This window comes from Ornithorhynchus anatinus, chromosome 1, assembly GCF_004115215.2.
Source record: "Ornithorhynchus anatinus isolate Pmale09 chromosome 1, mOrnAna1.pri.v4, whole genome shotgun sequence".
Classification (NCBI taxonomy): domain Eukaryota; kingdom Metazoa; phylum Chordata; class Mammalia; order Monotremata; family Ornithorhynchidae; genus Ornithorhynchus; species Ornithorhynchus anatinus.
Window position 1 is genome coordinate 82,704,923 of NC_041728.1, and position 17,318 is coordinate 82,722,240.

The following is a 17,318-nucleotide window of genomic DNA, read 5'->3' on the forward strand; positions in this document are numbered from 1 at the left end:
CTCCATTTAAGTCCCAGCTGATGGAATGATAGGTAGTTGGTCTAATCTAACAATACTCTTTATCAAAGGTAATTCTGACCTGTTTGCTAAAGACATTTATTTTATAGTTTTACTGTACTTCAGTTTATGCTCTTAAATAGTTCCTTGAAAAGAAAATGTTAAGTGAAAGTGCCTGAAAAAATACAATTTCCCATAGAGAGTGATGTAAGGTGCATTAATATGTTTCCAAAGACCAAAAAATAAAATATATTTTAAAAGTGATAGAGTTACATGATAAAATGTCAGTAAGTACAAATTATAAAAAAATTAGGTATATTTATTAGACATGTATACTTATATTTGGAATGTTAGTTTTTCTTCCTATTCCAGCCACAGCCCATGTGCTGACAGATTAGAGTGTCATTATCTGTGCTAAATAAATATGCCCATATCTAATGCTAAATAAAACCGGGCTTTAGCAACTCTATTCTTGTCTGTCCAAGTACTTCAAAAGTTGTGAAGTGGAGAAAGTTCATGTTTAAACTGAACTTTTTGGTATTAAACCATTGATTGATTATCTCAAAATGATAACACTGTAAGACATTTTGTAATGCCAATTCAAGAGCACTATTAAAAAAAAAAATAGACTCGTTAATAACTGGTGATGACAATATACTATTCTCTAGTGTAACCTGCTAGTTGGAGAGAATGGGCAAACTCATTACATGTTGTTACCCTGTATTCTGGAAGGGCTAATTTTCTTCCAGCAGGTGAGTGATGTTATCTCAGTTTATTAATCTCAAACTCTGGCTAAAAATTATAAATGTGATTAAATAGAAATTGTAGCTTTTCTTGGTCTGAATTTTAAAGTAAATTTTCAGGAATGTAAGGTCTAGAAATGTATTATGTTTTTTTGGCTTCCCCATGGCTATAATGATTCTTTTCCTTCCTCCTGCCTTCACCAAAAATAGGCTTCTTGGTGAAGTTTACATGAACTCTGAAGCAAACCGATAATAGTACTAAGGTGTACTTGGTAAATTGCCTGCTCAATAAATAACCGCTGATTGATTGGTGTATTGCTGGTGAGGCAGCACAGCTCTCCAATGGGTGGGAGGCAGAGACGGTCATTTATTCAATCATCTTTATCAAGCATTTACTATGTGCAGAGCACTGTCCAAAGTGCTAGGAAGAGTAGAGTATAACAATACACAGACATGTTCCCTGCCCACAAGGTATTATGCAAAGACCCAGCTAATTCATATTTAAAATCCTCTTTGTCTTCCCTTAAAGTAACTTATCAGTGAATCCATAAAAATGAATCCCACAGAAATGTTAATTTTATTTAAAAAAATTTTTTTATTACAGTAGGCTGAGTAAAAATGCAAGATGATACTTTATGCACAGATGACCTTTAAAAGCATGTTGTAGGCAGTGGCTCACATGACTTAAAATGCAAATAAAAATGTATATAATCATTTTGAATTGTATGAACTGTGTGGAGTAGGCTGCGATTAACTCAGCAGCAGCTTTGTGGTTGGTTTCAGTGGTGCAGAAATGGGCGTATTAATAATAATAATATTGTTGGTATTTGTTAAGTGCTTACTATGTGCAGAGCACTGTTCTAAGCGCTGGGATAGACACAGGGGAATCAGGTTGTCCCACGTGGGGCTCACAGTCTTCATCCCCATTTTACAGATGAGGTAACTGAGGCACAGAGGAAGGGAAGTGACTTGCCCACAGTCACATGGCTGGCAAGTGGTAGAGCGGGATTCGAACCCATGACCACCAATTCGCAAACCTGGGCTCTTTCCACTGAGCTGTGCTGCAAGGGTTCTAATACAGTTAATGCCATTTTAAGAAACCTGAAATGTAAAATGATCTCTTATTTCTCTTTGGGCTAAAATGTATTTATTTTTGTATTTCAGTGTATGCAAGATATGGGAAATACCAAGGCGAGAATACTTTATGAAGCAAATCTTCCAGAGAACTTTCGTAGACCTCAAACAGATCAGTATCCTTTTTGAGTGGTAAATGCGCAGGTTTTGCATTATAGCTTTTACACCATGAGGTAAGTATTACTGTAGTCCTTAAAGAATGAGATTTACTGGTGTGGAACATTCTTACTTTTTACTGTCAGTGGTGTCTCCCAGTATGAAAGACAATCCTCACCCCCCTCACCCCTGTGCACGCACCTACACTCACATAAGCATATAAATACAAATTTTAAAATATATTTTTGATCCTATATAAAGAAAGCTTTCAAGAAATAATTATATCTCCTCCAAGCTGAGCCCCGGAAACAAGATGAATAACTCATGCATAATGTAAGTGCTATAGCAGTCAGGTTGATGTTTCGCTACCAAGCATCTTTCGAGAAAAGACAATCCTGTGAATCTATCCTGAGTAGTATACCTTAAGTTTTGTATGACATTTTATATTTTTCCAAGTGCTTTCTCATTAGTTATTTCATTTTACTGTTGCAGAGCCCTAAGCTATGAAGAGGCAGACTATATTAGGCCAATTTGAAACGAAAGGAAACTGAGGCCCAAAGAGCCCTTGCGATGTACTTAAGGTCGCTCAGCAAGTCAGTGGCCGAGCTCAGACTAGAATTCAAGTCATTATTCTACCAGGCTTTTGATATTTTCACTGGATTACTTTAGCAGTATGTAGAGGTTGGCAAAGGCAGTATTTAAAATAATGTCCAAGAAGCCCTGGCTTCCTCCTCTTCTGCTCCCTTTGACGTCATCCTTCACCCTTATCCACCCCTCCATCAGCCCCGCAGCACCTATGTACATATCTGTAATTTATATTTATTTATATTTATAAATTATATGCATTATATATATTAAACATTAATTTATATTAATGTTTGCCTCCCCCCAGACTGGGAGCTTCTTGTAGCCAGAGAACCTGTCTACCAAGTCTGCACTCTCCCAAGCACGTAGTAGAGTGCACTGCATGCAGTAAGCGCTCAATAATTATGACTGATGGATTAATGTGGCCCCGTTCATGCCATAAGTTTGTTGTGTCTGTTATATTGCTGTGTTGTACTCTCCCAAGCGTTCAGTACAGTGCTCTGCAAACGGTAAGTGCTCAATAAATACAACTGATTGATCTTAGTACTGCTGAAGAGTGAGAATGGTTCTAGCTTCATCACAGACAAGGGGAAGAATCCTATAAAATTGTCAGGAACATTTTGGTGTTCCCAACATAACGTCTGTTATTGAATGCAGGCTCTGCCAAGCGCACAAACTTTCCAATAGGTGAAGACATGGCATTTGTACCAACTGTCGGGAGGTCATTAGAGCAGTCAGAGCCATGAAGAAAGGAAAAGCACTTGGCCCACTTGCTGAGCTCTACTGTGCCTACTCACTGTGCCCAAATATCTTCTCTCTTGACCCCGACCCCTTTTCCATGTCCTCCCCCTAGCCTGCAACTCCTTCCTCCTCCATATACGCCAGACCACCGCTCTCTCCACCTTCAAAGCATTATTAAGGTCCTGGCTCCTCCAAGAGGTCTTTCTTGATTAAGCCCTCTTTTCCCCGGGTCACTCTCCCTTCTGCATCCTCTGTGCACTTGGATCTGTGACCTTGGAACATTTGATATTTACCTCATCCCCAACCCCACAACATTTATGTACATGTCTTTAAATTATAACTACAAATTGCACATTTATTCCTATTAATGTTTGTCTCCTCTGGGCTGTAAGCTTGTTACAGGCAGGACACGTGTCTACTAATTCTATTGTACTTTCCCAAGCATGTGCAGTCCAGTGCTCTGCACATAGTAAGCTTTCAGGAAATATGATTGGTTGATTGATTAATTGATCCTGCTCAAGCATTTGCACCCAATCAAAAATTTACCTTGGGAACGCAGAGCTAAACGTTTTCCCAGAATTCTGTTACTTAAGCATTTATTCAGTTGTATTTGTTGAGTGGTTACTGTGTGAAGAGCACTGTACCAAGTGCTTGGGAGAGTACAGTACAACAATAAACAGACCTACTCCCTGGCTAAAACCAGTTTTCAGGCTAGAGGGACTGGTCTAGGCAGCATTTTGAGTGAAGCAGTGACAGAAAAGGAAGTAGAAATCCAAATGAAGTCCAGTGCCTCTTATAAATGACTAGGAGATGGTGGCGACTGTGTCGTATCAACAGGTGCGAAGTCAAACTAAAGTTGTGTTGTTCTGTGGTATTAGTTTGGATCACAAACTAACCCGTTGTGTTGTCCAACCTTCTCTTGGCTGTGAGACTTGGACCATAATAATATGGTCTATAATATTATAATTATATATTATTATAATAATGTTGGTATTTGTTAAGTGCTTACTATGTGCCGAGCACTGTTCTAAGCGCTGGGGTAGACACAGGGGAATCAGGTTGTCCCACGTGGGGCTTGCAGTCTTAATCCCCATTTTACAGATGAGGTAACTGAGGCACCGAGAAGTTAAGTGACTTGCCCAAAGTCACACAGCTAAGTGGCCGAGCCAGGATTCGAACCCATGATCTCTGACTCCAAAGCCCGCGTTCTTTCCACTGAGCCACGCCGCTTCTCAAGTGCAAGCCACGCCGCTTATTCAAGTGCAACATCTGATTTCACGAACAGTTCCATCACTGTCACTTACGTGATGTTCTTAACATCAAATGGCAAGGCAGGATCACAAACAGAGAAGTTCTGGAATGGAGCCAGTGTCCCAGCATCAAACCTGCGCTTACCTCGGCACGTCTTCATTGGGTGGGATAGGAGGGGAGAATGAGCAGTAGCAGGAGATGCAGACAACTTCTGTGTGGAGTGCTGAAATTGGGAAACTGAAAGCAAAGGAGAACAGAAGAAACATTTTAAGAACACAGTAAACGAAGCCTCAGACACTGCTGCATTCTATCCCAGTTGTTGACTGGGGGAGCCGTAGCTTATTATGTCCGAAATTCACTATATGTAAAATTTATTATATTCCTAATCTATTATAACTTCTTTCTCCTCCTGTAGACTGTAAGATCCTTGTGGGCAGGGAAAGTGCCAACCAACTCTATTATATCATAGTCTCCCAAGCACTTAGTATAGTGCTCTGCACACAATAAGGACTCAGTAAATATGATTGATTGAGTCAGTTACCAAGTGCAGAGAAGCATAGAATACTATCAGAAAAGGCGAGGCTGTTTTTTTAAAAAGATCTTCATAAGAAAAGTGAGACAGAGACAGAAGTGGAGATAGTGCCAGGTTCTGCAAACCTAAAATATGATAACACAGTAAGGGACAGATATCCTGTGCACAAATCATGTATGGGAATATGTGTCCTTCCTTTCCCTGTCAGCAGTAGAAAGAGCACCAGTCTGAGAGTTGGGAGACCTGGTTTCTAATATTGACTCTGTCACTTGCCTCCTGTGTGACCTTGGCCGAGTCACTTAACATCTCTGTGCATCAGATTCCTTAACTAAAATGGGGATGAGATCCCTGTTTTCTCTCCCTCGTAGACTATGAGCTCAGGGTGGGACAGGCACCGGTCTGATTTAATTACCTTGTATCTACCCTAGTGGTTAGGACAGTGTTTTATTATTATTATTGTTTTATTATTTTTATTTTGGATATGAAGAAATTGGGAGAGAACAATAAATGAAGGGGACTTGATCACTGTACAGAAGAAGTTCATAGTCTAGGTGAAGGATTTTCTCCTGCTACCAATTTGAGGGGCAGGAATGGGTTTATACCCATAAAGTGTAGGGGCTAAACGCGCTAAAAAGTCCCAAAGGATATTCAACTAGTTGAGCTTTCTAAGCTAACTTAAATATCAGAAGTAGGGAATTCTTATTTTTATATCAGTTCAAGTTTCATTAAGGCTTGTCTTATGCTGTCGAGTCATCCCTGACCCATAGCGAGGCCGTAGACACATCTCTCTCCAAAACACCCACCTAGCCTACCTCGTTTCGGTAGTGTATCCATAGAGTTTTCTTGGTAAAAATACGGAAGGGTTTACCATCGCCTCCTTCTGCGCAGTAAACTTGAGTCTCCACCCTCAACTCTCTCCCATGCTTCTGCTGCCCAGCACAGTTGAATTTGGACTTGTAGCAAATTGCCTTGCACTCACGAGCCTCTGCGCAAGCTAGGAATGGAGTGGCTAGGCCTCCGCTTGACTCTCCCTCCCATAGTTGAGACTGGTAGAGTATCGGAAACTCTCCAGGTGCGACTCTGAGAAGGACTCCATTAAGGCAGGTAGACCTTACTTAATAATTTTGGAAAGTTTTTTTTCCTTGTTATGAATTATATCCCGGAAAGGCAGCACTACATCCTCCCTTGCTAACCTATTCCAGTACTTAGCCATTCTTGTGCTAGTGAGTGTTTTCTGCATCACAGAGATCCTAAATAAATCATCGCTGAAAGAGTCAGATAATTCTTGCACTTTATTTAAAGACTGCAAGCGTGCTCTCTTTGTTCCCTAGAAACTTCTGCTTTTATTACCCTCCTAGTGCAAAGGTAATGGGGTAGACAGTAAATGAAGGGAAGCATAGCCATGCTATCCATAATTCCTTTTCTCTTGAGAAAATTAAATTTCCCTACTTCTGCTTTTAACTGCTGGAGATCTGGTGTCATCCCACAATAGACTTTTAGTTCCTGGAGTAATTTCACCTTTGTTTGAAAGGAGAGCAAACTCCCTATGTAAAAGACCAATGGGTTCAAATAGAATTTGTTTTCAGGGTCAGAGTGAGCTACCTGAAGGATCCATTCCCAAAGATGGTGATCCAAGAAGGTATAATTTTGAAATCTGTTTAAAGTATTCCGTCTTCAGGCAGATATTAAGATTAAGTTTTAAGGGAGAAGTGCAATATAATTCATTCAGAGGAGGAAAATAAATTTCAGATGTAATGTATGGGATATGATTGACCTTAGAAAGAAAACAGATCAGTCATAGAAAAGTTTAAGATGAGGAAATATCTTTCTGTAGTTAAGAGATTGAACTATACAGATAAGAGTCTTGATACATAAGATGTTAGCATGTCAGGCCTTTATCAGTAATATGTTTGATTTGGATACGTTAATTTATGTGAGTTATGGAGCAGACCAAAAGTAGAAGTGATAACATTTATTGAGCATCTGCTTAGTGCCGTGCTCTCTACTAGGTGTTTGGGAAGTACGGAATAATGAAATGACACATTCCTTGCCTATAAGGAGTTCACCTTTCACCAAGGAAAATAGGCAAAAATATATTAGCAACCAGAATGGTCAGATCTGTGGAGAAAGGAATTGGGATGATTAGTCTAGTGAAGAAAAGGCTGAAGAAGTAGGTTCAATTGCGAAGGAATATCCTGGGAGTGGTGGTGGCCATTAGCTCTTAATGTGGGTCATGCAATGTTTTAAGAGTTGGGGTAGACATAAGCCAGTCAGGTTGGACACAGTTCCCATTCCACATGAGGCTCAGTTTTAATCCCCATTCTACAGATGAGGCAACTGAGGCACAGGGAGGTGAAGGAACTGCACAAGATCACACCAGAACCCTGGTCCGTCTGACTCCCAACCTGTGCTCTATATGGATTGTGAAGTGTTAAAGTACGATATAAAGCCAAGTGTTGTTCTGGAGACTTTAAAGACAAGGTTAGGGTACTCCTCTACAGGCTGGACCAAGACTGTAGGAATTGAACCTTTTAGGTTGGGCAAACAGCACAGAGATACACGCTGTGTACTGGGTCTTTAGGGGTTTGGGCATCTTCCCCAACCCTGTGCTCTCTGTCATTCTTAGCAAGCGGGAGGCTAACCCACTCTTACAGGTACTTTGTGTTTTAGATTCATATTGGAAGATGCAGTAAAACAAAGTACATTAATTTATTGGCTCTTGATGCTTCTCAGTGATACTTGTTTAGTGCTTTCTCTGTGCAAAGTACTCTATCAGGCCTGTGGATGAGTATAATAGAGTTGGTAGCCACAATTCCTGCCCACAAGGTACTTACTTTTTAGATTTCCACCACAGCAGTACCATTCCTGTAGGCAACCGGAAGCCAACTGAGTGTGAAGCTCCAATACTTAAACTAGCATAATGTAGAACTGCATTGTACTCTTAAACTAGATTTGTCACCTTTTAAAGAGCTCTCTGAATTATAAAAGTCATGCAGAAGCTTCTGTGAAAATGTAAAGTGCAATTCCTCAAGTGGGATATGGTTAATTATAGTCTGCCTGTACAAGTGCATAACAAATGCTAAAGCTTTTTGTTAAACTTTCCATTATTAGGAGTTCTCATCTTAGCTAAAATTTTTAATTACTTCAGTTTCGTGAGATCTGTTGTGCAACAAAGCTAATCAACAGTTCTTTTCCTTTGAGGCTATTTGAGCTTGTCAAAGTTCTATTCTACTGTCAATGGGTTGTGCTTAGCAAGAGAAGATTTGGTTTGATGCGATTTGATGGTAATTTAATTGTCTTCCAAGTGGCATCTGCAGTGAATAAGAAAAATGTTAAGTACACATATTATCACAGTTTTAAAAGCTTGAAATGTAGTATCTTCAGAACTTTTTATATGAGTCTTAAATAATGCTTTCTATTTGTAAGCCAAGAGGAGACTCAAGAAGCAGTAGCTTTTCTTTCAGTAAATCAGTTTACAGTGCTAACATTAGCATAACTAAGTCTTTGGGGGAAAATGGAATCTAGACAATAGATGTTTTCTGTTTAAATTTCTTCTAGTACTGTAGCTCTCTTTTAGATCTATTATCTGCCATGCTCTTCCTTTATAAAGTTAAAAAAAAAATCATGGCCTTGCATCGAGTATTGTCCTGTCTTTTGCTGTCGAGTCGTCTCTGACCCGTAGCGACTCCGTGGACACATCTCTCCCAAAATACTCCACTCTCCATCTGCTATCGTTCTGGTAGTGTACCCATAAAGTTTTCTTCCGCGTGGTAAACTTGAGTCTCTGCCCTCAACTCTCTCCCAAGCTACTGCTGCCCAGCACAGGTGGGTTGCGACTTGTAACAGATTGCCTTCACTAGCTAGCCACTTCGCAAGCTAGAAAAGGAATGGGTATGCCCCTGCTTGACTCTCTCTCTCATAGCCGAGATTGGTAGAGTACTGGAAACTCTCCAGGTGTGATCCTGAAAGGGGCTTGTGATGAGTACCAAAATTAATTCATAAAATTTAACTCGTAGTTGCCCTTCGAATGCCCCCGCCACCCCTGCTCTTTGACTTCTTCCTTTCACTCAGTAATGACAACCTTAAAAGGAGAACAGTCAGATTGTCTGTTGAATTGGGTTTTAAATCCTTATATATCTTCTAGTCCATTTCTAGCATGGCTTCCTATGGGCATATCTAGAATTTTCCCTTAGTCAAGCTGCCTCGTAAAAGTTAAGTGAAGAAAACCCTTGAAAATAACCTCGCATTAAGATGCTGTTAATGTTCATTTTTCATCCGTAAGAGTGGAGGGTAATATTTATATGTTTATGAAGTGCTATTCAAGTCTCTGAAATTATTAAGGAGATACTATTGCTGAAGTAAGTCAAGGCTATTTGGCTGCATAGCTGAAGAAGATATTTCCTGTTGTACACACATCTAAGCAATTCCACATAATAAATATGTCATGACCTTGTCAAAGAAGGAGGGAATGCTGAAGAAAGAGCAACACTTAAAATTATTTTCTTGAGCACATTACCCACTGTCGATGATGAAGTTCTCCAAAGCAGAGAGAACCTGCTAATTTAAGAAGATAGGTACTCATTCTAACTGTGAGGAAGTCACCATTGCAGCCAGATGTGAAAAATGATGAAGCTAATGGACCCTGGGAGTATACCTGCTACTGAGCATGGAGGGGATGACATACACACAGTGATCTATAAACACAGAAGGGAATACAGTGCTTAAACTGTGCAGTGCTGAGCGCTTAGTACAGTACTCTGCACACAGTAAGCGCTCAAATGCGATTGAATGAATACATAATATTCTCCAATATGGTATTTATTGAGCTCTTACGTTGCAGAGCTTGTCAACTTCTGAGGGTATTTTCCCCAGACATTCATGATCTATCTAGACTCCCTATTCCATCTCTCAATGCCCCCTACCCTGCTCTCTCTGCTGAACTCAGTTCCCTTGTTCCTAGGTCCTGCAGCCACACACCCTCCTCCCCTTATCCCTCGATCACCTCCAGGGTATACTTCCTCTGCTCCAGCACTCTGGTAGTGTATGGAGAGATAAATGTGATTAAAACCGTGGTAGTATATCAGCCTTTGCAAGGGAAACCCTTTCCAACAAAGATCTCCCTCCTATCTCAGCGGTGAACCAAACGAAGTCTTCAAACTGTGTCCTCTAAACGTCTGTGTGACGTGTTGGTCTTTCCAGCCATAATTCCGTGCCTGGATAGAATCTTAATGTCAGGCATCGCGTTTGAACCTGGAAGAGTGGCACTGGGCTTCAGGTCAGACTGAAAGGTTAAATAACTGGAGTGCTAAATTGTGAGACCTGGATCCAAGGTTAACACCGCCTCTGGCTCCTTGAGAAGTGTTAATTACAGACCCTACTTACAATCAAATGGCAAGGCAGGTTTTCAAACAATGAAGTCCTGGATTTAAGACATTCAGTTAGTATAGTTGTGCTACTCACCTTAACCCAACTTCAGTAGGTAAAGTGTGAAGAGATTGGATGAGAGAAGCAGCGTGGCTTAGCAGCAAGAGCAGGGGCTTGGGAGTCAGAGGACATGGGTTCTAATCCCGGTCCCGTCACTTGTCTGCTGGGTGACCTGGGGCAAGCCACTTCACTTCTCCATTCCTCAGTTACTCATCTGTAAAATGGGGATTAAGACTGTGAGCCCCATGTGGGGCAACCTGATTACCTCGTATCCACCCCAGTGCTTGGAACAGCGCTTGGCACATAGTAAGTGCTAAACAAATACCAAAATAATGATAGTTATTATTATTATGAAAGTAGAAAGTGAAAACAAGTGTCAAGAAGAATGTGTTCAGGACCCGGTTGGGCATTGCTGGAAAACAACTGAGGTAAATGGACCAGCATGGCACTCTGCAGCTAAATGAGTGATTTTTTTAAAAATCTGAACTTTCAAGAGGTTCACAAAAGAGAAATAAACAAAAATAGTTCAAACAAACATCTTATTCCAAAAGGAGCAATCTTTGTGCCTACATGACATGGACAGGATCTCCCTGTCTCCTGTCTCTCCCAACTTCAGTCCATATTCAGTAGAGAAGCAGCGTGGCTCAGTGGCAAGAGCCCGGGCTTGGGAGTCAGAGGTTGTGAGTTTTAATCCTGGCTCCGTCACTTGTCTGCTGGCTGACCTTGGGCAAGACACTTCACTTCTCTGGACCTCGGTTACCTCATCTGTAAAAATGGGGATTAAAAAAAAATGTGAGCCTCACGTGGGACAATCTGATTACCCTCTACCTACCCCAGGGCTTAATTCAGTGCTCAGCACATAGTAAGCACTTAACAAATACCATAATAATAATTATTATTATATTTCACCTTTCTGCCCAGATTATTTTTCTACACAACCATTTAGTCCATTTTTCCATTCCTCAGGAACCTCCAGTGATTGCCATCTACCTCTGCATCAAATCCTTACCAGAGGCTTTAAAGTACTCAGTCACCTTGCTCCCACCTACTGTGCCTTCCTGATTTCCTGCTACAACCCAGCCCATTCACTTTCCTCCTCTAATGCCAGCCTACTCACTGGACTTCAGTCTTCTGTGTCTCACTGCTGACCACTAGTCCTGCCTGCGGCCTGGAACACACACACTCCTCTTGATATTCGAAAGACGATACCTCTCCCCACTCTCAAAGCCTTAGCACATCTCTGCCAAGACGCCTTCCATGACTAAGTCCTCTTTTCATTTCTCCCAGTCCCTTCTCCATCACTCTTGTACTTGCATTTACACCCTTTATTCACCCTCCATCAGCCTCACGGCACTTATGTACATATCGGTAATTTATATATTGATATTAATACGTGTGCTGCCTCTAGACTGTAAGTTTGTTGTGACCAGAGAGCGTATATAGCTCTCTGCCAGCACTGTTATATTGTATTCTCCCAAGTGCTTAGTACAGTACTCTACACACATTAAGCTCACAATATATACCATTGATTGGCCTCGCATCGGCTTCGTCAGTCACACTTGCCCCATAATCCCCAGTGTCTGTGTATATTTTTGTACATATATTGATATATTTGAATAGGTAGTGTTTATATATATTCAAATAAGTAAACTTAAATATACATATAAATAGAGTATATACGTATTGCGATTAGACTGTAAACCTGTCGATTAGACTGTAAGCCCATCAGTGGGCAGGGACTGTCTCTATCTGTTGCTGATTTGTACATTCCAAGTGCTTAGTACAGTGCTCTGCACATAGTAAGCGCTCAATAAATACTATTGAATGAATGAATAAAGTCCTATACCGTAGTGGCAATTTATATTATAATCCGTGTCATAAAATGACATTCATGATTAGCCCTGTTATTTTTAATTGTATTTATTTTGGTATTTAATTATAATTAAAGAGATGGTTTTCTAATCCTAATGGACTTCCTTGAAAGAACATTTTCCTCTATTTTACTTCTGTACAGTTTTACCAATGATTTCTTTCTTTTAAATATTTCATATGAAAAACAGCAGACAGGGCCCAAAATATTAGTCTAACAGAAGTAAATGTATCAGTCTTTGGCTTTGCATTACAAAGAGAAGCAGTGTGGTCTAGTGGTTAGAGCATGGGCCAGTAAGTCAGAAGGACCTGGGTTTGAATTCCAGCTCTGCCACTTTTCTGCTGGGAGACCTTGGGCAAGTCATTTCACTTCTCTGGGCCTCAGTTACCTCGTGGAAAATGAGGAAAAAGACTCCTAGCTCCATGTAGGCCTGGACTGAGTCCAACCTGATTTAATTGTACATCCCAGCGCTTAGTGCAGTGCCTGGCACATTGTAGACACTTAACCAATACCACAGTTATTATCACATCTCTTAAAACACAAATGTTCTCTGAATATTTAGTTTCTAAGCTAAATATTTATTTTTCTGAGGCTGCATAGCCTTAATAGGTGTAATTTCTTGCGACTGAGAAATCAGAAGTAGATCTACCAAGTGAATTGGTTTATATACTCATTGAAAAAGGTTTTCTTTTACGAGACTGCTGGGATTATACCAAATCCATTTCTAAAGTTAATTAAGGTTAGCGTAAAATAAGATGACTCCATTTTAAATATTTATAAATCCCATCCCTTAAAATGTAGCTGTCAGAGGATTTGTTTAATTTTTCATCTAAAAAATCCTCAAAATTCAAAGTGCACCCGAGCATCCCTTTTGGCATTCAGTTGTACGCTACCATTATCGTATGTACAATCCAATATATTAAGTGCCTGCATGAGCACGGTGCTGGGCTAAGTGCTACATAAAGAAAAATGTACATACTTCCTATTTTTTTAAAGTCTGTTGTGAAACAGGCAGCACTGACACACGTGCACATCTAAGCGAATATAACACTGATTTTGTCATGATGACATTGAGGACAGTGTTGGTTTACACACATACACCTCCCCACCTACACACACACCCACACACACCCTCCTTCCAACCAAGCCCCTTAGGCAAAGAAATTATCAGTTGTGGTCCTAATACACTTACAATACACTTACAATTAACAATAGATTGGGAGACAATTTTCCTGGAAAACTACCAGATTCGTCATGGCTCTGCTGAGTAAGTTTCATTAGAATAGAGAGCAGGATGTAATAGATGTGAGCGAGGCCAAGGGAATGATGACAAAATTTATTTTTTTTTCCTTAAGTTGCTTTTTTTCAGAGCTGTGGAATTTTTCATCAGAGATAAATATGAAAAGAAGAAATACTACGACAAAAATGCGGTTAATGTTGCCAGTGTAAGTAAAATTTTCCTTACCATGATCGTTTTGTGTGTTCCTGTCATTTCAAAGCCTGAAAGAGGAATTGAATATGAACTAGCCTGTTTTACATTTAATTTGAAGTGGTTAGTTAAAACGTATGCATAGCAAAATGTGTTTAAGACTGGGCTACATTTGTTTGCGGTATATTGGGAGGATTGTGCAAAAATGATTGTTTAATAGTAAACTCTCTAGCTAAATTCTTTAAACTTGCAGCAGGATAAAGATGATTTAAAATAAGAAAGCTTTCATCTTTCTCGATGTAATTTGGGGGAGGACTGAAAATTTATGCAGACATGAATCGGAAAATTGAATAAAAGAAAAATTTAATGGGGAAAAGGTATTTGAAATATTTGAAGTATTTGAAGCATTTAAATGAGAAAATTGGACTCGGTAGTTTGATGATACATGTAAAAAACAGTCTGATAATTGTGTATTTCAACTGACTTTCTGGTATTTTATGAAGTAGACAGAAGGAAAATTTTCATCTGGTATATGAACCTAGTAAATGGTTATCTAATTGCATATAATATTAGAGGGAGAAGTAGTGCAGAAATATGGCAGGTAAGCCATGAGGGCAGACTAGGTGTTCTTAAAAATATGACAATTTGTGAATTCAAGTGGCTGTACAGATAGGTGATGATTTATTATGTGACTTTTGGCAAGTCACTTAGCTCTTTTCTTATCTGAAAATAAAAATACCTTGAATTTGCAACAGTGATAAGAGCTAGCAATGATCAGTGGTCAAACCTCATTTTATCCAGTTGCCAATCTTTTTTTCTCCCAAACTACCCAATGGTGTGTTTTAAGTTTCTTATCCTTCCTGTGTCCTGACATTTCACCCACAGAACCAGAAAGGACGGCAAGAAAACCTTTGCTGCTCTACTCTATACTCTGAATCCAGAAAAAGCCTAGAGGCCTGTGAGCAGATTCCCTCTCAGAGTGGCTAACTGCTCTGTTGACTAGGGAAGGTATTAGACTAATCTGTTTTGGAATCTTAAAACATCTTGCTATAATAACCTGAATGAAGAGCAGAGGAGCATTTTGCCAAATAGAACTTTGGGAAGAAGTAAGGAGTTTGACCAATCAACAACGTTCATTGAACATCTACTCTTGGCAAAACCCAGTGCTAAACGTCTGGGAATGTACGGTAGGCCAGAACCCTTATGGGGGCTCAACATGAACCTTGGTGAGCACAGTTAATAGAGAACATCCAAATAAAATAACGGCCAGCAAATATTTTACTCAGAAGGACAACTGATCCCTTTAGTTCTGATTTCCTAATGGGAAATGGAGTTTTCCCCCTTTCTTCCTTAATAACTCCCTTGCAACTTCCACTAAGGACCTCTGATTAGATGCTTTGAAGTCAGCTGATACCAAAGACTGACTGCTACAGTGCTCCCTTTTTGGCCCACCCAAGACCAGTTTGGGTACAGATGCCACATTGGCACTCCAGACCAACTGAAGATTCACATAGTTATGTTATCCAACCTCTGCTGCTGACACCTAGACCAATCAATCATTCAATCAGTGGTATTTAGAGTGCTTACTGCTGGAAGAGCATTGTACCAAACACTTGGAATAGTACAATACAAGAGTACAGTACAAAGTTGGCAGACACATTCCCTGACCATAGTGAGAGTGCAGTCTAGAGCGGGGAAACAGGCAATAAGGTAAATAAATGTTATAGTACCGAGATAGGTGCAGAAGCGCTGCGGGAGGGTGGGGTGAATACCAATTGCCCAAAGGGCACAGATCCAGGGGTGTAGATGACGTAGAAGAGAGAGGGATCAGGGAAAAAGAGGGCTTAATTGGGCAAGGCCTTTTGGAGGAGATATACCTTAATAAGGCTTTGAAGTTGTGGAGGGTGGTGGTCTGGTGTGCATGGATATAGAGGGAGTTTCAGGCCAAAGGGAGGATGCAGGAAAGGGGTCGGTGGTGAGATAGATAAGACTGAGGCCTCGTGAGCAAACTGGCACTAGAGGAGAGAAGTGTGAGCTAAGGTAGGAAGGGACAAGCTGATTTAGTGGTAAGGAGTTTTTGTAGCAGAACAAAGAATGGACTGCATGGGAAGAGGCAGGAGGCAGAGTAGTCAAGGTGAAATAAGATAAGTGCTTGGATCAGCACAGAAGTTTGGATGGAGATGAAAAGACGGGCTTCTTTGATGTTGTGAAGGTAGAAATGACAGGATTTGGCATCAGACTGAATATGTGAATTGAATGAGAGAAATGAATCGAGGATAACGTCGAGGTTATGGGCTTGTGAAATAGGGAAGGGAAATAGAGAAGTGAAACTGTCTACATGGATGGGGAAGGATGGGTTGGGTGGAGAGATAAGGAGTTCCAGTTGGACCTGTTCAGTTGGAGGTGTCTGCAGATGTCCTAAAGGTAGGAGGAAATCTGAGACTGCAGAGGGGAAGAGAGGTCAGGACTGGAGATGTAGGTCTGGGAGTCATCCAGATGGAAATGGTAGTTGAAGCCACAGAGGTAAACGAGTTCTCCAGAGGAGTGGATGTAGGTGGAGAACAGAAGGAGACCCAGAACTCATCCTTGAGGGACTCCCAGTTGGAGGGTAGAAAGCAGAGGAGGAGCCCGTGAAAGAGATTGAGAAGGAATGGTCAGAGAGATAGGAGGAGAACCAGGAGAGGACAGTGTCAGTGAAGCCAAGGTTGGATACGGTTTCCTGGATAAGGGGGTAGTTCACAGTGTCGAAAGCAGCTGAGAGGTCCTGGATGATTAGGATGGAGCAGAGACTGTCCTATTTCGTGAGAAAAAAAGTCATTGGTTACCTTAGGGCTGTTTCTGTGGAGTCAAGGGGGCAGGAACCAGATTGGAGGGGATCAAGGGGAGAATTAGATGAGAGAAAGCAGACAGCAGGTGTAAACAACTTTCTTAAGGAGTTTCGAGAGGGATGGTAGGAGGGAGATGGGGCGATAACTGGACAGAGCTGAAGAGAAGCAGGAGATTTAAGGGAGTTGACTGGGGATGGATTAAATTTTGTTAGTAAGGTATGTATCACAGGTGCCACATCTAGCTTCTTGTGCAGTTCCACTAGGGTCAGTTACGGCCCATTCTCCATATCGAGTGGCAAGAAAAGATTGCGAACAATGAAATTATGGAATGTAGTCAGTCTTCTAGGATCAGAGCCATACTCATCTTTACATGTTGTGCTGTGTGGGACATGTGAGAAGCATGAGCGACAGCAAGATTCCCAAACAAGTGTTGTTTGAACGTTGAAATTCAGAAATTCACAAGAAGGGATGGAGGAAACATTTTAAGAAGCTGATAAAACAAAGCCTCATACAATCCCACCTACCACATGGAAGTGGAGTCACGCATGGCACTCTGCTGTCAGGGAGTGAAGTTCATCATAGGCGACCTATACCCTCAGTGGTGTCTTTTTCAAATAGGTCAACTATATACTCATATAAATTTGTATGTATAAGGATTTTGGCCTAGTGGAAAGCGTACTGACCAGGG

At 40.7% G+C, this 17,318-nt stretch overlaps 1 protein-coding gene across 2 annotated transcripts in view; it reads left to right on the top strand.

Moving 5' to 3' along the window:
- Positions 1-17,318, top strand: part of SMAP1 (small ArfGAP 1) — a 207,727-nt gene that overhangs the window by 107,817 nt on the left and 82,592 nt on the right. For both annotated transcript variants that reach the window (XM_029058865.2, XM_029058866.2), the window contains exons 3-4: positions 1,905-1,990; positions 13,743-13,818. In XM_029058865.2, coding sequence (XP_028914698.1) covers positions 1,905-1,990; positions 13,743-13,818 — 162 coding nt within the window. The remainder of the gene's footprint in view (positions 1-1,904; positions 1,991-13,742; positions 13,819-17,318) is intronic.